Consider the following 21,456-nt stretch of genomic DNA (forward strand, 5'->3'; position numbering starts at 1 on the left):
AACATCAGGTGAGGAAACAGGCCCCCAAGAGTTACATCCCACTGAGCACGGCCTGGCCTCGCAGTTGTCTAAGTCTGAACCCTTTCTCCCCTGAAAAATCCCTGTATTTCCTATTCCTGTGACAATCCTAATTCTGTGCCTGTCGTGCTGAATAGGGTAACTGTACCAAGGATGACTTAGGCCCGCAATGACCACTCAGGGGAACACCCGATTTGAACAAAAAGGTTCACTGAGAGATACCTTTGAAAATGAAGGAATTCTTTCAGTTCAGTTCAGTTCAGTCGCTCAGTCGTGACCGACTCTTTACGACCCCATGAATCACAGCACGCCAGGCCTCCCTGTCCATCACCAACTCCCGGAGTTCACTCAAACTCATGTCCACAGAGTCGGTGATGCCATCCAGCCATCTCATTCTCTGTTGTCCCCTTCTCCTCCCGCCCCCAATCCCTCCCAGCATCAGAGTCTTTTCCAGTGAGTCAACTCATCGCATGAGGTGGCCAAAGTATGGAGCTTCAGCTTTAGCATCAGGATTGATCTCCTTTAGAATGGACTGGTTGGATCTCCTGGAATTCTTTAAATAATTATAATTCTCAGGCCCAATGGATAGCCTTTTTTATTAGTATGCAGAGGCCTCCAAATTCAGTTCTGAAATAAAAGTTACATCGCTAAAGATTCCTTGGCCAAACCTACTGAGCAAGCAGACAAGCTTCAGCAGGAACAAGGGAGACTCAATGCCCTGTAAACGCGCCATCTCCGTGACCTCCAGCTGCCTCCCACATTCAGGCCTCTCCCTTCCTACTACATCCGGCTCTCTCTCCTCCCATATCCGGAGCTCTCCCTTCCCACATCCAGCCCTCTCCCCTCCCACATTCAACTCTCTGTCCTGCCCCTTATCCTTCTGATCTCTCTTCTTAGCCCCTCTCCCCTTGCTCTTTTCCTTGCTGACTCCCTACTTTTAAGCAAAAGTCAGATTGACACTGTTTGCAGCCGCAAATTAAGGATTTGTTGTGGGGCACTAACCAAGGGAATGGGGGACAAGACTAGGTCCACTGCAAGTTGGTCTTTGAGTTAGGGGTTTCTAGAGGGGAAGACGGAGAAGGCAATGGCAAGCCACTCCAGTACTCTTGCCTAGAAAATCCCATGGACGGGGGAGCCTGGTGGGTTGCAGTCCATGGGGTCGCTACGAGTCTGACGTGGCTGAGCGACTTCACTTTCACTTTTCACTTTCACACATTGGAGAAGGAAATGGCAACCCACTCCAGTGTTCTTGCCTGGAGAATCCCAGGGACGGGGGAGCCTGGTGGGCTTCCGTCTATGGGGTCACGCAGAGTTGGACACGACTGAAGTGACTTAGCAGCAGCAGCAGCAGAGGGGAAGAACAAGCTGGGGTTGATCACCGTCTTGTGACATTTCTTCATCACACTTTCAGGAATAAGGATGCCTATGGTTTAAAGATTCTCTGGTCTGGTGGTCCATGATCTAGAATTTCTGTTAGCTCATCTTGTCATGGATAAACACCCCATTCTGTACATTAACAATGATATCAACAACAGCAATTTTAGTCATCTGACTGGCTGATTAGTATTCAGTTAGCACAAGATTTAGGTAAGAGCAGAAAAGAAAGGGAACAGTTTTGGATAGAGAGGTTAATCATAAACTCAGCAGGGGAACTTGGTTTAGCAGGACTCAGTTTCACCACCTTTTCTCAACAGCTCTGTTAAAACCCCAAATGCCAGTGACCTCTAAAGATCAATGCCAGCCACGAATCAGGAATGCAAGAAATTGTAGATTTTCAACCTTGGGTGTAAACTGAATTAGAAGTATAAATAAAGACTCTCTTCAACCCAAGGAAGATCAGCAATTATTAAAAATTTTTAGAATCCTTTAAAAAATTTTTTTTATAATTCTGTATGGTACATCTGACCAAGGTCACCGAATTTATACAACCTGGTTAGAAGCTAAGATAGTAAATCAAAGGTGGCAAGAACTGACTGGACTGATCAGAAAGGGACCAACAGGAGTTCTGTTTCCACAATAAACCTGAGGGTCACAGAAAGGTCAGAAGAGTAGGTCCAAGTCTCCTAAAAGCCATAGCTGAAGTATTAACAGCAAAAGTGGATTGTGTAATAACTTAATCATTAAAACAAAGATTTTTTAACCCATAGGAGATTGTCACAACTGACTAGGAAAAATTCCTAATTTCCACAGTTGGGAGTCACAGAAGTGCTGATACAAGAGCAGCTGCTTCATGTCATTTTACAATGATGTTAAGCTTCAGGTTGGAGACCTAATACAAAAACAGAACTTAAAAGGTTGTCCCATCTCATGAAGAAAAACTAACACAAAGAAAATCCCTCAAATCAGGGCAGTCAGGGTGCTCTGAGGAAGGAACAGCGCCCAATAACTGCCATACTCTTTAGCACTAAACATGAGTTAACTATAGATGGTCATCCTCATCAGTTCCTGGTAAATATGGGACTACTTTTTCTACGTTAAACACCAACAGCTTAGCTCAATGTCATCCTAAGAGTGGAAGATACTTCAAATAACCCACAGATCTGCCCCATTTCAAGAGTAACACCTGGGTCACTGACTGAAAAATTATGTGCCTTCCTCTAACTACTCCTGCAAATTTAATAGGAAGAGACTTGTTAAATTACATACTCAATATCCTAATTACAAGAGAAATTTTAAAAACAAAAATATTTTGAACTAGATAAAAATTAAAATGTTACATATAAAAATTGATGTGATATAACAAAATTAAATGATTAGAGGAAAATATAAAGCTTTAAAGTTTATTACAAAAGAAGAATGATGTCAATAACCTAACCTTCCATGTTAAGAAACTTGGAAAATAAGACAAAACTAGTCACAAGGCAAGTATTAAAAAAGGAAATAAAACAGATCAGAATAAAACATTGAAACAGAACACAGAAAAAAATTTTTTTCTAGAAATCAATTAAAGAAAAACTCTCTTTCAAAAGATCAACAAAACTGACAAAACTCTAGGTTGGCTGACAAAAAAAAGAAGATAACAAATTAACAAAATCAGGAGTGAAGACACTATTGACTACAGAAATTAGAAGTCTCATAAGGGAATATTATAAACAATTCTAATCCTCTCAAATGAGACAATTTAGTTAAAATGGACAAATTCCTAGACAGATACCAATTATCAATTCTGACACAAAGAATTTATATGGAACTATACTAAGTAGTTTTTACTGATACACAACATGATCCAGTGGGATTTGTCCTAGGAAATACAAGGTTGGTTTAACATTTGAATATCAATTAATGAAATATACCATATAAATAAGACACAAGAAAAAAGCCCCCACAGCCATGATGATTATCACAACAGATGGAAAGAACTGGAACAGTGAGTCTAGAAATACATTCACACTAATATAGTCAAGTGATCTTTAAAAAGTGAGCAAAGGCTAAGGAATGGAGAAAGGATAGTCTTTTCAACAAATAGGGTTTAAAAAAATGATCCAGACCCGAATCTTCCACTTTTCACAAATATTTTCGGAAAATGGATAATAAACCTAAATACAAAACTACAGAACATCTAGAAGATAACACAGGAGATAATGAAGACCTTAGGTATGGCAAGGAGTTTTTAGCTACAACACCAAAAACACAATCCATTAAAGAAAAACTGAGTCTCTTGGACTTGACTAAAATTTCTGCTCTGAAAGCAAAAGACACTGTTAAAAGAATATGAAAAGATATTCGTCATAAGTCATTACAGAATTGCAGTTAGAGCAACAACATGCTATTACTATACACCTATTTGGCAAAAATCCAAAGAACTGACACCACCAAATGCTGACAAAGACATGGAGTAACAGAATTCTTATCTATTGCTACTGGGAATGCAAAATGATTTTTTGCAGCCATTCTGGAAGACAGTGTCTTACTGGACTTCCCTGGTGGTCTAGTGGTTAAGAATTTGCATGCCAATGTGGGGGACACGGGTTCAATACTTGGTCTGGGAAGAATCCCACATGCCACTGAACACCTAAGCCCATGCACCACAACTACTGAGCCTGCACAACACAACTACTGAGACCGTGTGCTGCAACTAGGAAAGCCCGCAAGCCTAGAGCCATGCTCTGCAACAGGAGAAGCCACCAAAGTGTGAAACCGCACAACACAACAGAAAGAGGAGCCTCTACTTGCCACAAGTAGAGAAAGCCTGCGTATGACAATGAAGACACAGCACAGCCAGAAAAATGAAAAAAAGTTAAAAAAAAAAAAAGCATATTCTTACTATTACCCAGCAAATAATACTCCTGGGCTTGAACCCAAATGAACTGAATACTTACGTCCACTTACACACAATGCATAATGCAGGTTTATTCATAAATGCCAAAACTTGGAAGCAATCAAGATGTTCTTCAGTCAGTGAACGGATAAGCAAACTGTGGTACATCCATACAATGGAATATAATTCAATGATAACTAATACACAAATCTTCACAGCTGCTTTATTTGTAACAGCCAAACCAGAAACAACCCAAACATCCACTAACAGGTGAATGGATAAAAGAACAATGGTGGTACATCCATACAATGGAATAGTACTCAACAATACAAACGAATAACTGATACATGCAATAATAATACGGCTTAATGTCAAAAAAGTTATGGTTGGTGAAAAGTGCCAGTCTCCACTCTCCACAAAGTATGTAATTCTGTTTACATGAAATTCTAGAATATGCTTGCTACTACTTGTGGATTGTGGGAAAAGGGGGTTAGAAAGGACAAGGAGGAAAGGATTATAAAGGGACCCAAGGAATATCTTGGCTGTGTTGGATATCTCCATTATCTTGTGTGGTCTCATCAGTATATACACATGCTGAAACATAAAACGTTTTACACTTTACATACATGCCATTTATTTCATGTCATCATACCTCAATAAAGATGTTAAGAACTAAATATTCCCCATAAATATCCATATTTACCATTCTTCTTGGAAAGTCCCATCTGCCAACTGTTCTGGTTCTATAATATCCCTCTCCACATAACTTAGGAGCATAAGCCCTGCCTCAGGATCAGCAAAAACTGCAGAGCAATGAAGTCCATGTCCACCTTAATCACTAGGAATGCTGGCTAGTCAGAGAAGCCCGAGCCCTGGATCTCTCTTCTGTCACTGCTGGGGTTCCTGCCTGTGCAGTGATGGCCAGACTGTAAACAGCCCAGGGAGGTACAGGAATCCACAAACCTTTATTTACTGAGACAGTGTGTCAGCCACAGGAGACTCAGGTGTGAAGGCCCTGAGAATTTCTGTATACTTTCATGCCATAGAGCCAAAATCGCAGGGACATATAGAGATACTGCCTTAAGAACAGACACTCATCCTCTCACAAGCCTCAGTCATCCCCACTGCATTATCTCAGTGTCTCTGTACCAAAGATGATTCCCACCTTTGCTGGTGTGAGTCCTATAATCTTCAACAGGGACACAGTGCATTGACTCTATTCATAAGGCCTTTCTCCAGTTGAAGTTTCTGGGTGTTAAACAAGTTTAAGAGACACAGCTAAAGGGTCACCAAAACTGTTGCATTCATGAGGTCCTTCTCCAGGGTGAGCTTTCTGGTGCCGAACAAGATGGGAGCTTCTGCTATAGGCCTTCCCACATTCACTGCACACGTAAGGCTTTTCTCCAGTGTGAACTCTCTGGTGTAGAATGAGGCTAGAGTTGCGGCTAAAGAATTTCCCGCATTCACTGCACTCATAAGGTCTCGCTCCAGTGTGAACTTTCTTGTGTTGAACAAGGTGGGAGCTACTAATGTAAGCTTTTCCGCATTCACTACACACATAAGGCCTTGCTCCACTGTGAACTCTCTGGTGTAGAATGAGGCTGGAATTGTGGCTAAAGCATTTCCCACATTCACTGCATTCATAAGGCTTTGCTCCAGTGTGAATTCTCTGGTGCACAATGAGGTTGGAGCTATGGCTAAAGAATTTTCCACAGTCACTGCACTCATAAGGCCTTTCTCCAGTGTGGATTTTCCGGTGCTGCACAAGTGTATCTTTACGGCTAAAGGCCTTTCCACACTCACTGCACTCATAAGGCCGTGCACCAGTGTGAATTATCTGGTGCTGAACAAGTGTGTCTTTGCAGCCAAAAGCCTTCCCACATTTGCCGCACACATAAGACTTCGCTCCTGTGTGGACTCTCCTATGTTTAATGAGGCTGGAGTTATGGCTAAAGAATTTTCCACATTCAATGCACTCATAAGGCCTCGCCCCGGTGTGAATTCTCCAGTGCTCAATAAGGTGAGAGCTTTGGCTAAAGAATTTTCCACATTCACTGCACTCATAAGGCCTTTCCCCTGTATGAAATCTCTGGTGCTGCACAAGTGTGTCTTTACGACTGAAGGCCTTCCCACATTCACTGCACTTATAAGGTCTTTCTCCCGTGTGAATTCTCTGGTGCTGAACGAGATGGGAGCTTCTGCTGTAGGCTTTTCCACACTCGGTGCAGTCATAAGACCTTTCTCCAGTGTGAACTCTCTGGTGCTGCACAAGTGTGTCTTTGCGGCTGAAGGCCTTTCCACATTCACTGCATGTATATTGTCTTTTGCCAGTGTGAAATTTCTGGTGAGTTTTTAGGTGAGATAAGTGAATGAAGGCCTCTCCACACTCCTTACACACATGTGATGTTTCCCCACCATGAAGTTTTCTGTGATGAATAAGAGTGGATTTCTCCTTGGACAGATTTCCACAAGGTAGGCACCTAAAGGATCGCACTTCAACCGCCTGAGTTATCTGGCTGTCAAGGAGAGTGAAGGCATTCAGGAAGGCTTTCTCATCATCAGTGCAATTGAAAAGCATCAGTTCATCACTGTCTCCCTGGTGACAACTGGGACTGGACTTGTGTGCAAGTGATTCCACAAAGTCAGCTGTTCTGCATGGGCTCAGTCCACTGTGAGTGCTCTGGTGCTGGAAAAGGTTAGAGCTATCCAGCACATCCATCCCTTTCCCCCTGCAAGTAAAAGGTCTCCCTAATGCGTAGACGGCACAGCTCTTCACACATGAGGCCTCATCACCATCCCCCTGGACGGGATCGTTCCCACTATGTGGTTTCTGGTTCTGATGAAAGTTTTCACTCAACAGGAATCCTCGCCCACAGCGGTCACCGGTGTCCAGGTTCTGTGCAGGGCATGAACCCTGGTGTTCAGCCAGGTGGAAAATGTCTTTTAAGAGCGGGTCACTTCTCTCACACGGATGGACTTTCTGGATAAGTGGACAGGACCCAGGAGTCCTGACCTCTGACACTCCTTCTACACAAACACTCTGCTTGGAAGGGGCCTCCTCACTGTCTGCTTCACACCAACAACCTGAAAGCAAAGAAATGCTAGTGAAGGACATGCTGACTTTGGTGGGAAGCAGCAAGTCCATCAACTCTGAGTGTGTGACACACCAGTGAATGAGTCCTTGGGCTTTTGCAGGATGAAGGGGCCAGGATCAGTGAGGAAGGGGCCATTGTCACTCCTGGGCCTTGGAAGGTATGGAGGACTTCTAATGATGGGTAAAGACACAATGATAGTGGACAGTACTGGAAGCAGAGTCGAGGTCTCCAACTCACTCCTCTACAAAGGGTTTCAGCAGGGCCTTGGTTTTTGGTGTCAGGTGAGCCTGGTACACAAGGCTGTGTCCAGGCCCAGGAAAATCTGATTGCAAGTAAGTAGGTGGCTCTTCTGGACTATGTACAGATATGTGCACAACCTGTAACGTTAAAGCAGCCAATGTTACAGAGCATTTTGGAGTAAGCTGAGGAGAATGAGTGACAGAGGCCAGAGGTGGGAAAACAGCCAAGGGAAGGCAGACAGAGGAGAAACGCCAAGTGCAATGAATGGTGAGGAAAGGGAGAAGTGAGGTACTGCTAAGGGCCTTGGCAAGAAAACACTGGTGAACAGGCTGATGGTACAACGTGAACCCTGCCTCCAGATGGTTCTCTCAGTTCGTATGTGACAGTGTGAGGCTCTCTATGGCCTCTCAGTGTGGCTGGAATCAGGTCTACCCACAGGCACCCAGCGCTTTCTGCATATCTGCCACTGGGCAACTACGTGGGATCTGGAAGGTGGAAGTTGTGGGGAAAAAAGAAAAAGGAGAAAATAACAACATTCTGGATCAGCCCTACTCCATTTAAAAAAAAAAAAAAAAAGCAGGGCAAATGAAAGGCCCAGATCCATCCCACAGAGAAAAGAAAATGTTAAAAAACAAAATCCCGAAGAAGGACTCGCCAGAACACCCCTATGCCCTCCACAAGCAATGACTATGTCAGCACCTATAACTCCTGGCACAGTCCGTCCCCGAGAATTGTCAGCTAGAGCCCTGAACTCCTAACCTGATCGAGAAAGGCTTTGCACAGCAGGTGTCAGACTGCCCAGGGAGGGGACACCCCCACAGCCCTGCCTAAGCATCCACAATCCCTACCCTGGGAAGCAAGACTGGAGGGGGAAGAGCCCCTGATTTGGCAGGACAGGAAGAGCTGCCCCCAGGTCACCAGGGAAAAACCAAACCCAAGGACACTGCAGCAGGCGTGTGGCACTTTGGCAGGCAGCCTCTCCGATGGCCCAGGAACACCTGTCACCTGGTGTTCTTGCCCTTGCATGAGCCACTTCCCTCGACCAGACGCTACAGTGACTGACCCATTTCTAAGAACAGAACAGGAAAATATGATGGGATCACTGTTTCCAGGTCGGGTTAGAAAAAGACCAGCTACTGTCCTGGACATTCTCTCTACTCAGAGAGGTTACTTCCCTGCTCTCAGATGTGCTACAGAAAGGCTACGGTAACAAGGAAGCCAAGGGTCTCTGACTAACAGCCAGAGAGGAACTAACGCTTACAGTCCCAAAAGCCACAAGAAACTACCTCTTAGAAACACAAAACATGAGTTTGTGAGCAAGATCCTCCCACGAATGGCCGTCAGATGAGAATAGTTTGGCTGGGAGCTTGACTGAAGCCTCATGACAGACCCTGAGCCAAAAGCACCAGGCAAGCTGTGACGAGTTCCTAACACACTGAAACTTACATAAGGCCTTTTTATTGTTTTACGTCACTCACTTTTGGAGTAGTTTGACATGTACCAATCAATACATACCTGAAACAGGGACTTACCCAAGGCGGCCACGTGTGCAAAGTTCTCCAGCATCACATCGCGGTACAAGAGTCTCTGAGCTTCCTCCAGCAGCTCCCACTCCTCCCGGGAGAAGTACACAAACACATCTTCGAAGGTCACACCACCCTGCCACGATGGGGACAGCTAAGCCCACAGACAACAGGACTCCCCAGGTCCCCCACTCACCTCCCACCCCCTGGCTCCTCTGCTCCCCAGCCTCCCAACTCAGAGGCGATACTTGGCCATGATACCACTCCTGGCTGCCCTCTCCTGTCCCTCTGATCACTGTGTGCAGCCCAGAGCAAAATCAGGCAGGTGGGCAGAAAGAGACTATGTAAGCCACGGGTCCAGCAGAAAGGGCACCAAACACTCTCCCGCTGGCGTCCTCCTGACGATGCCTCCCAGAAACAACTTTAAGGCCATCAGTCCATGCTCCTCCCACCATGTACATCACTCTGAAGCACACCTTCCTCATATCTTGGGTCCCCCTCCATTAAGACTGAAAACTTTCCAGTCCACACTTCAAAGGCACACCCCACCCCTGAAGCCACTCTGCACACAGCATCCAGGAAAAAACTCCTTTGTGTTTGACAGGCACCACTGCCACCCCAGTGCCTGAGCAAGACACCCAGTCCTCAGTGCCCAGCTGGGACTTTCTTTGCCACTATCAACACTTCTGTGGACCACTGCAGTAGCCTCCTCCCTCACGCCCACACTCCATTCTCAACCAGACAGCAGCCAGAGGGAGCCTGTTAAGATCTGATTCAGGGTATCTCTCTTCTGCTCCAAATCTTCCATGTCTTTTGTGCATGCTACATGTTCAGTCGCTTAGTCAAGTCTGCCTCTTTGGGACCCTAAAGACTGCAGCCTGCCCGATTCCTCTGTCTGTGGAATTTCCCAGGCAGGACTACTGGGAATGGGTTGCCATTCCCTCCTCCAGGGGATCTTCCTGACCCAGGGATTAAACCCGTGTCTCTTGCAGCTTCTACACTGCAGGCGGACTCTTTATCGCTGAGGCATCTGGGAAGCGCATGTCTTTCATCACCTTCAAAACAAGAAGCCCAGTTCCTCAGCCTGCCATTCTTGCCCAACTCCTGACCCTTTTCTCAACAGACAGAACTAAGACCCGTGGCTCCTTAAGGGCTCCCAACTCAATCTTGCCTGTAAGCATCTGTGTAAGATGTTCCTGAGTCTAATACACCAGTCCAGTCTTCCTCCTACTGGCTGCCCAAAGCAGGACCGTCTTCATATAACTCTTGGCTCAGATTCAGGGTGCTGGGCTAGAAAGGACCCCTCCTTTAAGGCCCCCAGACTCAAGCGCAGAGGGAGGGACAGGTGAAGAGTCCCAGAACATCAATATGTCTCATTAGAAAACCTCCACCGGCCCTACTTTAAAAACATACAAAATTCACACACTTCTCTAACGTCCACAGCCACCACTCTAGTCACCCACAATCAACACATTTGTACTTCTGCAGTCGACTCCCTCCTGGTCTCACGTCCCACCCTCAGGCTTCCCCAGTCTTTCTATCGTGCTACCTGAGGGAGCCTGTTAACACCGACGTCAGATCACCTCCCTTCTCTGTTATAAACCTTCCGTGGTTCCCATCACCGTCAGAACAGAGGTCCAGCTCCCCAGGCTGCCATTCCAGTCCGACTCCTGACTGCCTGCTCTCTGTTCTCGGCACACATAACCGCAGAGACATGCTTAATTCATCCTCACTTCCAAGTGTTGGTACCTGGGGCTCCTAAGCCCTGGAAACCATTTCGCACTTCATCATGTCAACACTGGGAACGGGATCTCCCCCACGTATTCACCGTCAATGACCGCCCTTCACCGCCTTCTTACTCAAGAGAAGGAAGCGACGAAGGCCAAGTTCGGAAAGCCTGAGAACACAACATCCCCCACACCTAAGTCGGCGAGGGCTTGAGGAACCCTCCACTCACCTGAGCCCAGTTCATTAGCGCCGCAGTCGCCATGGGGTCCGGTGAGAAGAACCAGGTCGAGAAACGCTATTGCAGCGGGACCCGCACACCCCCTGGGTGCGGTGGGCCCTGGACGATGGTCGAGGTCCGAGCCTTGGTTTCCTCCTGGTCAAACGGCGAACGGGCTCCGGGTGCCGCCTCCGGAAGCGAACGAGGACGGAGAGCGACCGCGAAGGCCTGGGAAGGAATGCAACCCCAGCCCACTGCTCCGCGCTAGGCGGCCCGTCCCACGGCGGCGACCAAGGACCGTAACAACGACGCGGACGGAGGACCCAACCTTATTACCGTCCTTTCCTACCACGGAAAGCGGAGCGCAGGCCGACTCGCAGGTTCCGCAGCCACTCTAGATAGTCCCGGCGCCAGCAAAATACGTCACGACCGTGACGCCGGAAGTCCCGCCTCTATCTGAACGGGCCGACGGAAACGCGCATCTTCTGGGCTGCCATTGGCGCAGAGCGGATGCGCCGCAAAACAGACTTCTGGGTAAAGGAGTCTCTGGCCTATATCCAACCAGGAAAAGGGCCGATTTCTGGTTGTCCCCGACAGCTGCGCGGAGGCAGGTGGAGAGAGAAAGGTCCGAGAAAAATTACGTCCTGAAGTACCAGAAGGTGTTAGTTGCTCAGTCGGATCCGACTCTTTGTGACCCATGGCCTGTAGCCCCCCAGGCTCCTCTGTCTATGGAATTCTCGAGGCAAGAATACTGGAGTGGCTTGACATTCCCTCCTCTAGGGAATCTTCCTGACCCAGGGATTGAACCCGAGTCTCCTGCATTGCCATCTGAGCCATACAGGAGGTGCCAGACCTCCCCATAAAGGCGACGCGCCCAGATTTCTGTGATGACTTGTAGGAAAGCGGCGTCCTCCGACGTCTCCAGCAGGTGGAGCATTCTTTCATCCTGGGAGAGCTGCTTCACACTCTTGGGAGTTTTGGGGACTGAGATTTAAATCGAATGATGGAAGGGAAATCTTTGGTGGCCCAGTGGGTTAGGACTCTGCCCTTCCACAACAGGGGGGTCGGTTTGATCCCTAGTCGGGAATTACGAACCCCAAGCTACTCGCGCGGCCAAAAGAAAAAAAAAAGGAAAATTGAAGATCGATATCCCTCTCTTGTGCAGTCTTCATATAGTAACATGAAATGTTCCTGCTATTCGTTGATATCCAAAACGGGCTCAGCATCCCTTCTGAACTTGCACAAAAAGCACATTCTGGGATCCAACCTACACTTTCTGACACAAAAACCCTGGGCGTGGTAATTGAAACTCATGACCACCTCCCCGCCCCAACTACAGCAACTAAAATGGGAAAATACCTTCCAAATGGGAAGTGAGATGAAAAGTGCTTAGCACAAGACCTGGTGGTGAACACACACAAGCTGTCACTGTTACTATTCATCATGACCACAATTTCTTACATATACAGCTAGAGGAGGATGTCGGAGGCTCCTCTTTGCAGAATCACTGATCATATTTTTCAAAATATAAATACAATCAGTCTTGACTCACCAAGTAGCATTATAGGTAATGGCAAACATTTTGCATAGATCACAGCTGTATACCTGTAAGTTCATTCTGTTAATGCAGGCAATTGTCTTAAACTACTAGGTCTATTGTCAAACAGATGCATTTCTACAGACCATATGATTCAAAACGTAGAAGTATCAAGAGTAATTTCTATTAGACTTAAATGGGCAGTGGAGTTAACATAGTTTCATATCATGGTTCACTGTATAAGATGACAAAAGGATCATTCACGCCTAATTCAGAAGAACAAACTCAGGCTTCTCCTGCCTTCCACCAAAAGCCTCAACAGGCAGACCTGGTACTAATGTATGATCGTGAGGTGGCCCAGCCTGATATCTAGTGGCTCAAGGTCATGGAATATGGTCCTCTTCAAGATATCATCTTCCCATCACCTTGAGCTACAGCTCCCACAGAAGTAATTCCTGGGGGGATGTGACAACTGAAACTATTGAGGTCCACAGAGGTATCCCAGGAAGGAGTATAAATGAGAAGATAAATTGAAGAAACATTTTTCACAATCACTCCAGCCCATTTCCATTGGCCAAGATTTATTTGCATGCTTCCAAGTTAAGTCAGGGAAAGTGGTGGAACAAGCCTATCCTCCTGGGTGTCCAGAAGGAGAAAAGAGTATTGGGAAACAAGTAGACAGTTTTCTATCACAAAATAATGATTGGATCACCGGATGCCCATTTTTATTATTCATCTTCTACATTCTACACACTTACATCCTCATTCATGTGACCAGATCATCATTTATTTAAGTATGTTCCCACTGATGGTTGGGTTGGTTGTTTCAACCTCTTGGCTGTTTTCAATAAACTTGTAAACTTTCATGTATATATATCTGGGAGAAAAAACGTCCTCATTTTAAATGGGTGTATGATTGGAATTGGATTTGCTTATTTCTAATATATACATACATATATACATATGTACATACATGTATATATATACACATATGTATACATATACACACATACATATATATACATATATATACACATATGTGTATATACATATATACATATACATACATATATACATATACATACATTGGAATTGGATTTGCTTATTTCTAATATATACATACATATATACATACATATATACAACATATATACATATGTTGAAATTTAATCTTGACACATAAGAGTTGAAATTAATGAAAGCACTGTGTAAGAATTAATTGACTTGTGGAATTTGCAACAGAAACCATTGGGTGTAACATTACCATTTGTAAACTGCATTGTGAGCAACTGCTCAGTCATGTCTGAGCATGACTGGGACATGCTGGGACTCTTTGTGACCCCACGGACCGTAGCCCTCCAGGTTCCTCTGTCCAAGGGAGTCTCTAGGCAAGAATACTGGAGTGGGATGCCATTTCCTGCTCTGGGGAATCTTCCCAACCCAGAGATCGAACCCACATGTCCTGCCCTGGCAAGCGGACAGGATTCTTACCAGGGCGGCAGCTGGGAAGCATGTCACACCCTTTGTTTCAATAAAATTTGTAATAAACGTACATAATCTATATGCCCTTTTTTCTCAAGAGCAGAGTTGAATGTTTATCATCACATTCTATGGGCACACATCTGGTTATCTGCATTTGGGAATGCCCATGTAAATGTGTGTGTATGTGAGCAAGTGAGCTGTTGTGTGCGTCTCCGGATGGTTCCGCCTATTCATGTACAACCATTTGTACATCTGTCAACGTGGCTGTACAAAGGGGTCCACCTTCGCATCTCCCCATGTGCCCCTCTCTCTGTGTACCCGTTCCTGCTGTCCCTGTGCTCTCCTGTGTAGCCTGTGTGTGTGTCCAGTTTTTCTCTGGAATTCTCCACACTCCTGCCCACCAGCGCCCCATGTCTGCATGTACATATCTTTGTGCCAGTGGATGCACATCCCTGTGAGCACTGTTCATGGTATGTACAGGACTTGTGAGCACACGTATCTGGGTGTCCTGTGTCTGTTTTCATGAGTGTGTGTGTCTTTGGTCAATAGAAATATATCCTCTCTATTCTGTGTCCTGGTGGGTATCTGTGTGTACATCTTCATAGGATTTTGTGTCCCGCATGTGTCCAAGTTGCACGTCTGCAGATTCATTTTTGTGGAGCCCTATGTGTGATGGTGTTGTAGTCTCCTGCTAGTCTCTGTAAGTCCCATGACCTCTCTGAGTGTGCCCTGCATGTGCCTGCCTCTGGGTGCCCATGACAAGGTGTCTATGCTGGACCCATGTCTCCTGCTCTGCACTAGCCTTGTCACCCTAAGGGAGTCTGGGAGTGCCACGCAGGCTTCCCAAACAGCTGGGTGCTCCTGCAGGAATATATGTGCCCTCGGCTTGTCCCAACTCAGAATTCACCTTCTCTGGGAGACCCCACTGACAGGCCCCTCAGGTGGGTCACCTTCGTGCCCAGACCCTAGCCTCAGAACTCCCTACACTGAACTTTCAATTTCTCACATGCCTCGTGATCACCACGTGCCCCACTCCCCATCACTGCGCAGGAGGTTCCCTCTGCCTAGAATTTGGCGTTTTGGCTGATTTCTATCTGTATCTCAGGTTCAAATTACATGCCATGCAAGGGCTGTGACTGGAAGGACAGCAGAGTTCAGGGGACCCTGGGGATCAGGCAGCCGGTCTGACACTCACCTCTGAACTCTGGGTTTTTCCTGTTGAACAGTGTTCCCCTAAAACGAAGACTGCCAGCTATTTCTCCAGCAAAGAGGGGCTTACACAGGATCAATTGAGAATTGTGATTTGCAGCCTGCAATAATGGCCGCCACCAAGCAAGGACCTGCACGGCAAGAGAAGAACACTTTTACAGAGGGGGAGGGTGAGTCAGGGGAGAGTCCAGGGCTTTTCCTGGAAGAAGAGGAGCATTTCTCCGTGGTGCAGGCACGCTGCACTCCCAATCCAGATGAAATACAAACAGGTTAGTAAAGAGACAGAAGCACTTCCATGTTTATTATAGCTCACAACAGCGAAGATGTGCAAACAACCAAAATGTCCATCAATGGATAAATGAATAAAAACACGTACATCAACAATGCAATACTACTCAGCCTTGAGAAAAAAGGAAATCCTGCCATTTTCCACAATACAGATGGACCTTGAGGATGTGATGCTAAGTGATATACAGCAAATATTGTATAATATCCCTTATGCGCAGAAAAAGCAAACAAAACCAAAAACAGAGCTGGAAAACATTACAGTGATGGTTACCAAAGTCCGGGGGTGGGGTCAGGGGGTGGGAGAGATGATGTTCAGGGGTATACACTTACAACTCGTAGACAAATAATTCCGAGAGATCTAACATAAAGTACAGGGAGTACAGACAATAAAACGATATTATAAACATTAAACTTGCCAAGAGATGATATCTGATTTGTCCCCACCACTAGAAGAGATGATAATTCTGTGACACAACAGAGGCTAACTGATGCTACAATGGCAATCATACTACACTGTACATGTATCAGATAAATATGTTGTACATCTTAAACGTACATAGTTATATGTCAATTATATCTCGATAATTAATGGATAAATAAAAATGAAGCCTTAAACAGTTTTAAGTAGTAAAGTAAAATGTACCCATTCGTAAGTGTGTCCTTATGTCTTTCGATTATAATTTTAGACAACATTTTTGTATCCTAATTTAAATTTTAAAGGCTTCATAAATCAAGGTGTCACCTAAGATGATGTGAAACAAGTAACATTTGCAGAGATGTTCTCAAGCTTCCAGCTTTCCTGGTGTGGCGTGGCACACAGTGTATATTAACTCAGGTGTTTAATCTCTCAAACACCTCCCCTGCCACCCAAAAACAACAACAAAAAAACCCAGCCAATAAATGTCATTGGTTTCTCAGGAAAACCAGAAAAAAAGTCAGAAATACATTTATTTGCCTGTTATATCTACTTATATTTTTCTTTCGCCTTTGTTTTTTAAATATTCCCGTGGTTTCTTTTTCAGTGCATAGTAAGGGTACAGCTATGGTTGAAGATTTTTGAAACTGCACAGTAGCCACTGGTTCTCTCTCCTTTATAAATTCTCAGATGCAATGTCCTAGCATGGATCCATTTCCAATGACAATAAGTGATGACTGATCTCAGAAGATTTCCTCACAGTATGCGAACACTTATTTCTCTTTGGTATAATTCCTCAGAGTACGAAGCTTCCTCTGTTCAGAAGATTTTCCCCAAGAGTTACATTCAAAGGTCTTTTCCCAGTATGAGTTCTCTGATAGTGCCTGAGACAAGTTCACACGTGAAAGGCTTTGGCCCATTTCTTACGCTCACAGGGTTTCTCCCCGGTATGAACACTCTGAGGCTTGGGAAGGGATGAATGAAGGCAGAGGGGCTGTCCACACTCCCTGGAGTCACAGTGTTTCTCCCTCATGCGAGCCTTCCCATATGGAATCAGGGAGGAGCTGTAACAAAAGGCTCTCTGATATACTTACACTCTAAGGGTTTTTCTCCAGCATGGATCCTATTAGGCCAGACAAATTAGGGTGAATGAAGGCCTTTCCACATTCACTGTACTCTGGGATCCTCTCTTGTGAGAACCCTCACACTTTGAGTGCAAAAACAGTTGTCACAAAAGGTGTACCCACATACTTTGCACTCAAAGTATGACTGTCTTTGGAGTGGGAAATGTTACTTGGCACAAAAGCAGAGCAGACACAAGATACTTTCCCACATTCTTTGCATTCAGAAGGCTTCTCAGTGTGAATGTGCTGTTTGCTGCATGAGCCTGACCACTCCTGTGGTTCTGCTGAGCATGAATCCTCATGTACTGACTCGGGCCCACCCACAGAAGAAAGGCACATCAACGTCTGTTAAAGCCATCCCACATTTCTTCCACTTGCAGAGATTCTCGCCTGTGTAGATCATGGAAGCTTTCCCTGGTGCATGTGAGTTCTGTTAGGAAAAGCATCTACCGGAGGATTGCTCCAGTAATTGCTGGAGTGCAGAATGTCACCTGTTCTCACACTACTGTGTTCACAGCTCATCCTCCTGAAGACTCTCCTTGTGGGAAACTGTCCCTGGGCTCCAGGGCCCTTCTCACATTTCTGATTTCTAGTTTGCTCCAACCCAGAGTCAACTGACCCTGGAGCAACATTCCCTCCGACAAGGGCTGCTGAGAGGCAGAAGGCTTTATGGCCTCAGTTGTGCTTCCCGGCCCAACGAGAATGCAAAAGGACCCCGTGGCAATGACAGCAGAGAATAAGCTCATGACATGCCCACCTGGCTTCTCCCCATGGAGAGGGGCCAGGCCCTGGCTGGGAAGTTCTCTCCACCCTCCCTGCAAGTGAAGGCTGTCTCTGACGTACAGGATCCGCAGTGCTTTACAAACGAAGCCTGGGTTTTCTCTTCTGAAGATTCCATTCCACCACTTCTGCATCTGCTCAAGGTTTCCACTACACCCAAAATTTCTCCCCATGATTCACCTGCTGGGAGTTCCCTGCGGCTCAGCCAGGGGCCAAACTGTCTTTCAAGACTGGGCCACGCATGTCCCAGGGGTGAGCTGTGTAGGTGGAGGGCTCAGCCTGGGCAGTTCTCATCTGCGGCCAGCTCACAGGAACCCCCTGCTCAGAAGGTGCAGCCACATCCGCCACTCCGCACCAATGACCTGAAGGAAGACAGATGTGGCTGACATGCACGTTCAGCTGGTGGCCTCCGGTAACAAATGTGTGTCTGAGACAACTGGCAATGGGTCTGTGGGACTGCGGGCCTCACATGGGGCCCAGGATCAGGAGGAAGAGGGACCTCTGGCGCTTACAGAGGAAGGGAACCTCGGAGGAGGGATACCAGGATGGGGCACAGTGTGGCCAGGGGCTCTCTGAACCACACTATGCCGATGGTCTCCAAGCAAGGCTCTTGGTTCCTTGTGCCAGGTGAGTGCTGTGAAAAAGGGTCTAACCAGGGCCAGAAAAACCTGGCCTGACAGAATTTCAAACCTGGTCCAGAACAGGATATCTGGCCTGATAGTGTTTAAGGAAAATGTAAGGATATGCGCATATCTCATGACATGTTAAAAGAAACCCAATGCTGTGGAGCACTGCATGGAGGAGCAAGAGGTCAGATAAGATGTGCGACTAGAAAGGGGGGTGGGACAGACAGGTACCTAAGGACAGAGCAGAAGTGACAAATGAGCAAAGCATCAAAGCTGGGGAAGGAGACACTATAGACGTGGCGCACATTGCTGTTAGAAAGCAAAGCAGCCCTCATGCCCATGCCCTCCGCTCACCAGGCCTGGGCCTCCTCCAGGTCTTCTCTGCTCTGACTGGAGCAGCGTCTACCTCCTCAGGCACTCCAGGCTCCCCTCCGGCTCCAGCTGGGTAGCCCCATGAGACCTGGAAACTGCAAGTCCTAATGGGAAAGAACAGCTGATGAGGGGCCAGTAGTGACCCTGGGAGACCTCCGTCACAGAGAAGATCGCGGAAGGGGACAGAACCTGGGGCACAGGGAGGCCAGGGATCTGGCGTGTCAGGTGCAGACTGCAAGACTTCTCACCCCCAAATACTTCATCTCAAAGCTCCCGGAAGCAGAGGTTGGGATGGCTCTGGGAGAGGAGGAAGGTGCCCCTCGCCCAGCCCTGGGACTCACACTCTTACTCCAGGGAACAAGGAAAGAAGCTGCGCCATGACAGAACTGTGAGACACCGAGAACTGCCCATGAGAAAAAACAACACCCAGCTCAGGAAACTGGGAATCACGTCTCTTTTAACGCCTTCCAGCTGAGTGCTGGCTGGGTTTAAACATTATTTTATAATGAACAGAAAATAATTTTGTTCATTAGAAAATAATGAAACACTGTGGGATGGCATTTCTGAGGGCAGGGTGTGAAAATACCAGTTTCTCTCCTGGATGCTATCTCTTGCCCATCGTCTCAGCAATCAGCTGCCTTGCTGTGACCTGCCTAAGGAGAACACAACGTGGCGAGAAACTGAGGGAGGGCTTCGTCCGACAGCCTCCTGATCACGTGCATGACCTTGAGGGAGATTCACCACCAGCTGAGCTTACAGATCAGATGGAAACCCTGGGCAGCTTGACAGCAAGGTCATGAAAGACCCTAAGATAGGGGTCCCCAAGTAGAATATGCCTGATTCTTTACCCAGAGCAACTGTGAGATAAACATTTATTCAATGCACTAAGCTTTGGGGTAATTTGCCAGGTAGCAACAGATAACTAAAACAGGGACTTACCCAGTGATGACACAAGTGCAAAGTTCTCCAGCATCACATCACGGTACAGGAGTCTCTGAGCTTCCTCTAGCAGCTCCCACTCCTCCCGGGAGAAGTACACGAACACATCCTCGAAGGTCACACTGCCCTGCCACGATGGGGACAGATAAGCTGGCAGGCAGCATCTCTCCCCAGAGCACACCAGGTCCCTCTCTTCCCCAGTCCCCCAACTCAGAGATGCCCGACTTTGCACCACACTGGTAGTTGCTCTCTCCTCTTTTCCCTCTGATTACTGTGTGCAGCCCAAAGCAAAACCAGGCAGGTGGGCACAAAAAAATACTTCTTAAGCTAAGTACAGTATGACGGGCGTCAAACTCTCTCCTGCCAGACTGTTGTCCTGGTGTCATCTAAACTGATCTCCCAGGTGAGCTCGTGCTCACCTTCTCCCACCAGTCCCCAGGATTTGGGTCTTAAAGCTATCGGTTCACAATCCTCCCGGGGCTCCCTGCCTCCTCCCTCACTTCCACAGCCTCCTCTGTGCAGCCAGAGGAAACCTATGTAACGAAACATGTTAAATCACCTCTACCTTATCGCCAAACTTTCACAAGGGAGGTCTAGCTCCTCTGGCTGTCATTCCAGGCCGGAACTCAGCCCGGGTGCTCTCTGTTCCCCAAAGGCACAATGCAGACCCTGATCACTCCCAACTCAGGCTCACCCCTGAGAGTCGGCAAGCGGCGCGGAAATCTACTCCCGTGGTTGTCAGTTTAAGAATCGATTCATATGCCTGAATTCGGTACCCTAACCCAGAAGTGGCTCCCTCCAGAGACCCGCGACCAAGAACCGGGAGAAGGGAAGGCAGAGTCCCAGGACAAACAGCAGCAGCTAGCGCCAGGGGCGCGGCCTCTGCGGGCGTAGCCCTGGGTGACCCTCCACTCACCTGCGCCGGGTTCATCGGTGCTGCCGCACCTGTCACTGCCACGGGGCACAGTGGGCGGAAGGGGGCCCCGAGAGGCGGGAGACCAGGGCAGGGTCACCTCGGGCCGCGCCTCAAACTCCGAACCTCTCTATAAAATGAAGTCAAACATCAACAAAAAAATGACGTCAAACGCCCGAAAGGCCCCGGCCACCGTCCTCGGGGCCCTTGGCGACGGAGCGCGAGTGGAAGCCTGCAGAAACGTGCAGTCTCGGCGGAGGCTGGCAAACGCGAGGCGCGAAATCTCCTGTCCCATAGACGGGTACACAGTGTCACGGCGAAGGAGCCGGGGCGCGGGCGTCACAGCTCCGATGAGGTGCGGAGATAGGCCCGCTACCTCGCTAGCCTTCTCCGCCCGGCCCTACGGACACGGCCCCAGAGCTGCACTCCGGTCCACGTGATCGCCTCTCAGCCATCAACGGCTCCCGGAAGGAGGCTCTACCGCCACGAGACCAGAAGTCCCGCCCCCGAAGCCGCCGGAAGCGCCCTTCCCGGGCTGGGATTGGTCCAGGGGTGGCGGCGGAAGTGCCGGTGGCATCCGCTTCTGTGCAACACAGTTAACTCCCAGCCTGTGCCCACGCGCGTGCGCCATTTCCCTTCCCCTTGGCGACGGCCCCTAGGCACCACGCGAAGAGACTGGGAGATAACTTAGC

The 21,456-nt window shown here is 47.5% G+C and overlaps 1 protein-coding gene across 2 annotated transcripts; it reads right to left on the reverse strand.

The window, feature by feature from the left end:
• Positions 1-848: 848 nt before the first annotated feature.
• Positions 849-21,271, reverse strand: ZNF304 (zinc finger protein 304). 2 transcript variants are annotated; one of them, XM_088830341.1, is made up of 8 exons: positions 20,768-21,256; positions 19,852-19,973; positions 18,895-19,016; positions 18,095-18,276; positions 15,294-15,438; positions 11,092-13,493; positions 9,144-9,270; positions 849-7,360 (listed from the first exon to the last, which is right to left on the reverse strand). In XM_088830341.1, the coding sequence occupies exons 6-8, from the start codon at positions 11,122-11,124 to the stop codon at positions 5,532-5,534; spliced, it is 1,989 nt and encodes a 662-aa protein (XP_088686467.1). In that variant the 5' UTR covers positions 11,125-13,493; positions 15,294-15,438; positions 18,095-18,276; positions 18,895-19,016; positions 19,852-19,973; positions 20,768-21,256; the 3' UTR covers positions 849-5,531. The 2 variants fall into 2 exon arrangements, with proteins under 2 accessions (XP_088686467.1, XP_088686469.1); XM_088830343.1 differs by having other exon boundaries at positions 7,164-7,360; positions 9,127-9,270; positions 11,092-15,438; positions 20,768-21,271.
• Between the last annotated feature and the right edge of the window lie 185 nt (positions 21,272-21,456).

Source organism: Moschus berezovskii, chromosome 22 (genome assembly GCF_049115385.1).
Source record: "Moschus berezovskii isolate FMDL1 chromosome 22, NW_MosBer_1.0, whole genome shotgun sequence".
Lineage (NCBI taxonomy): Eukaryota > Metazoa > Chordata > Mammalia > Artiodactyla > Moschidae > Moschus > Moschus berezovskii.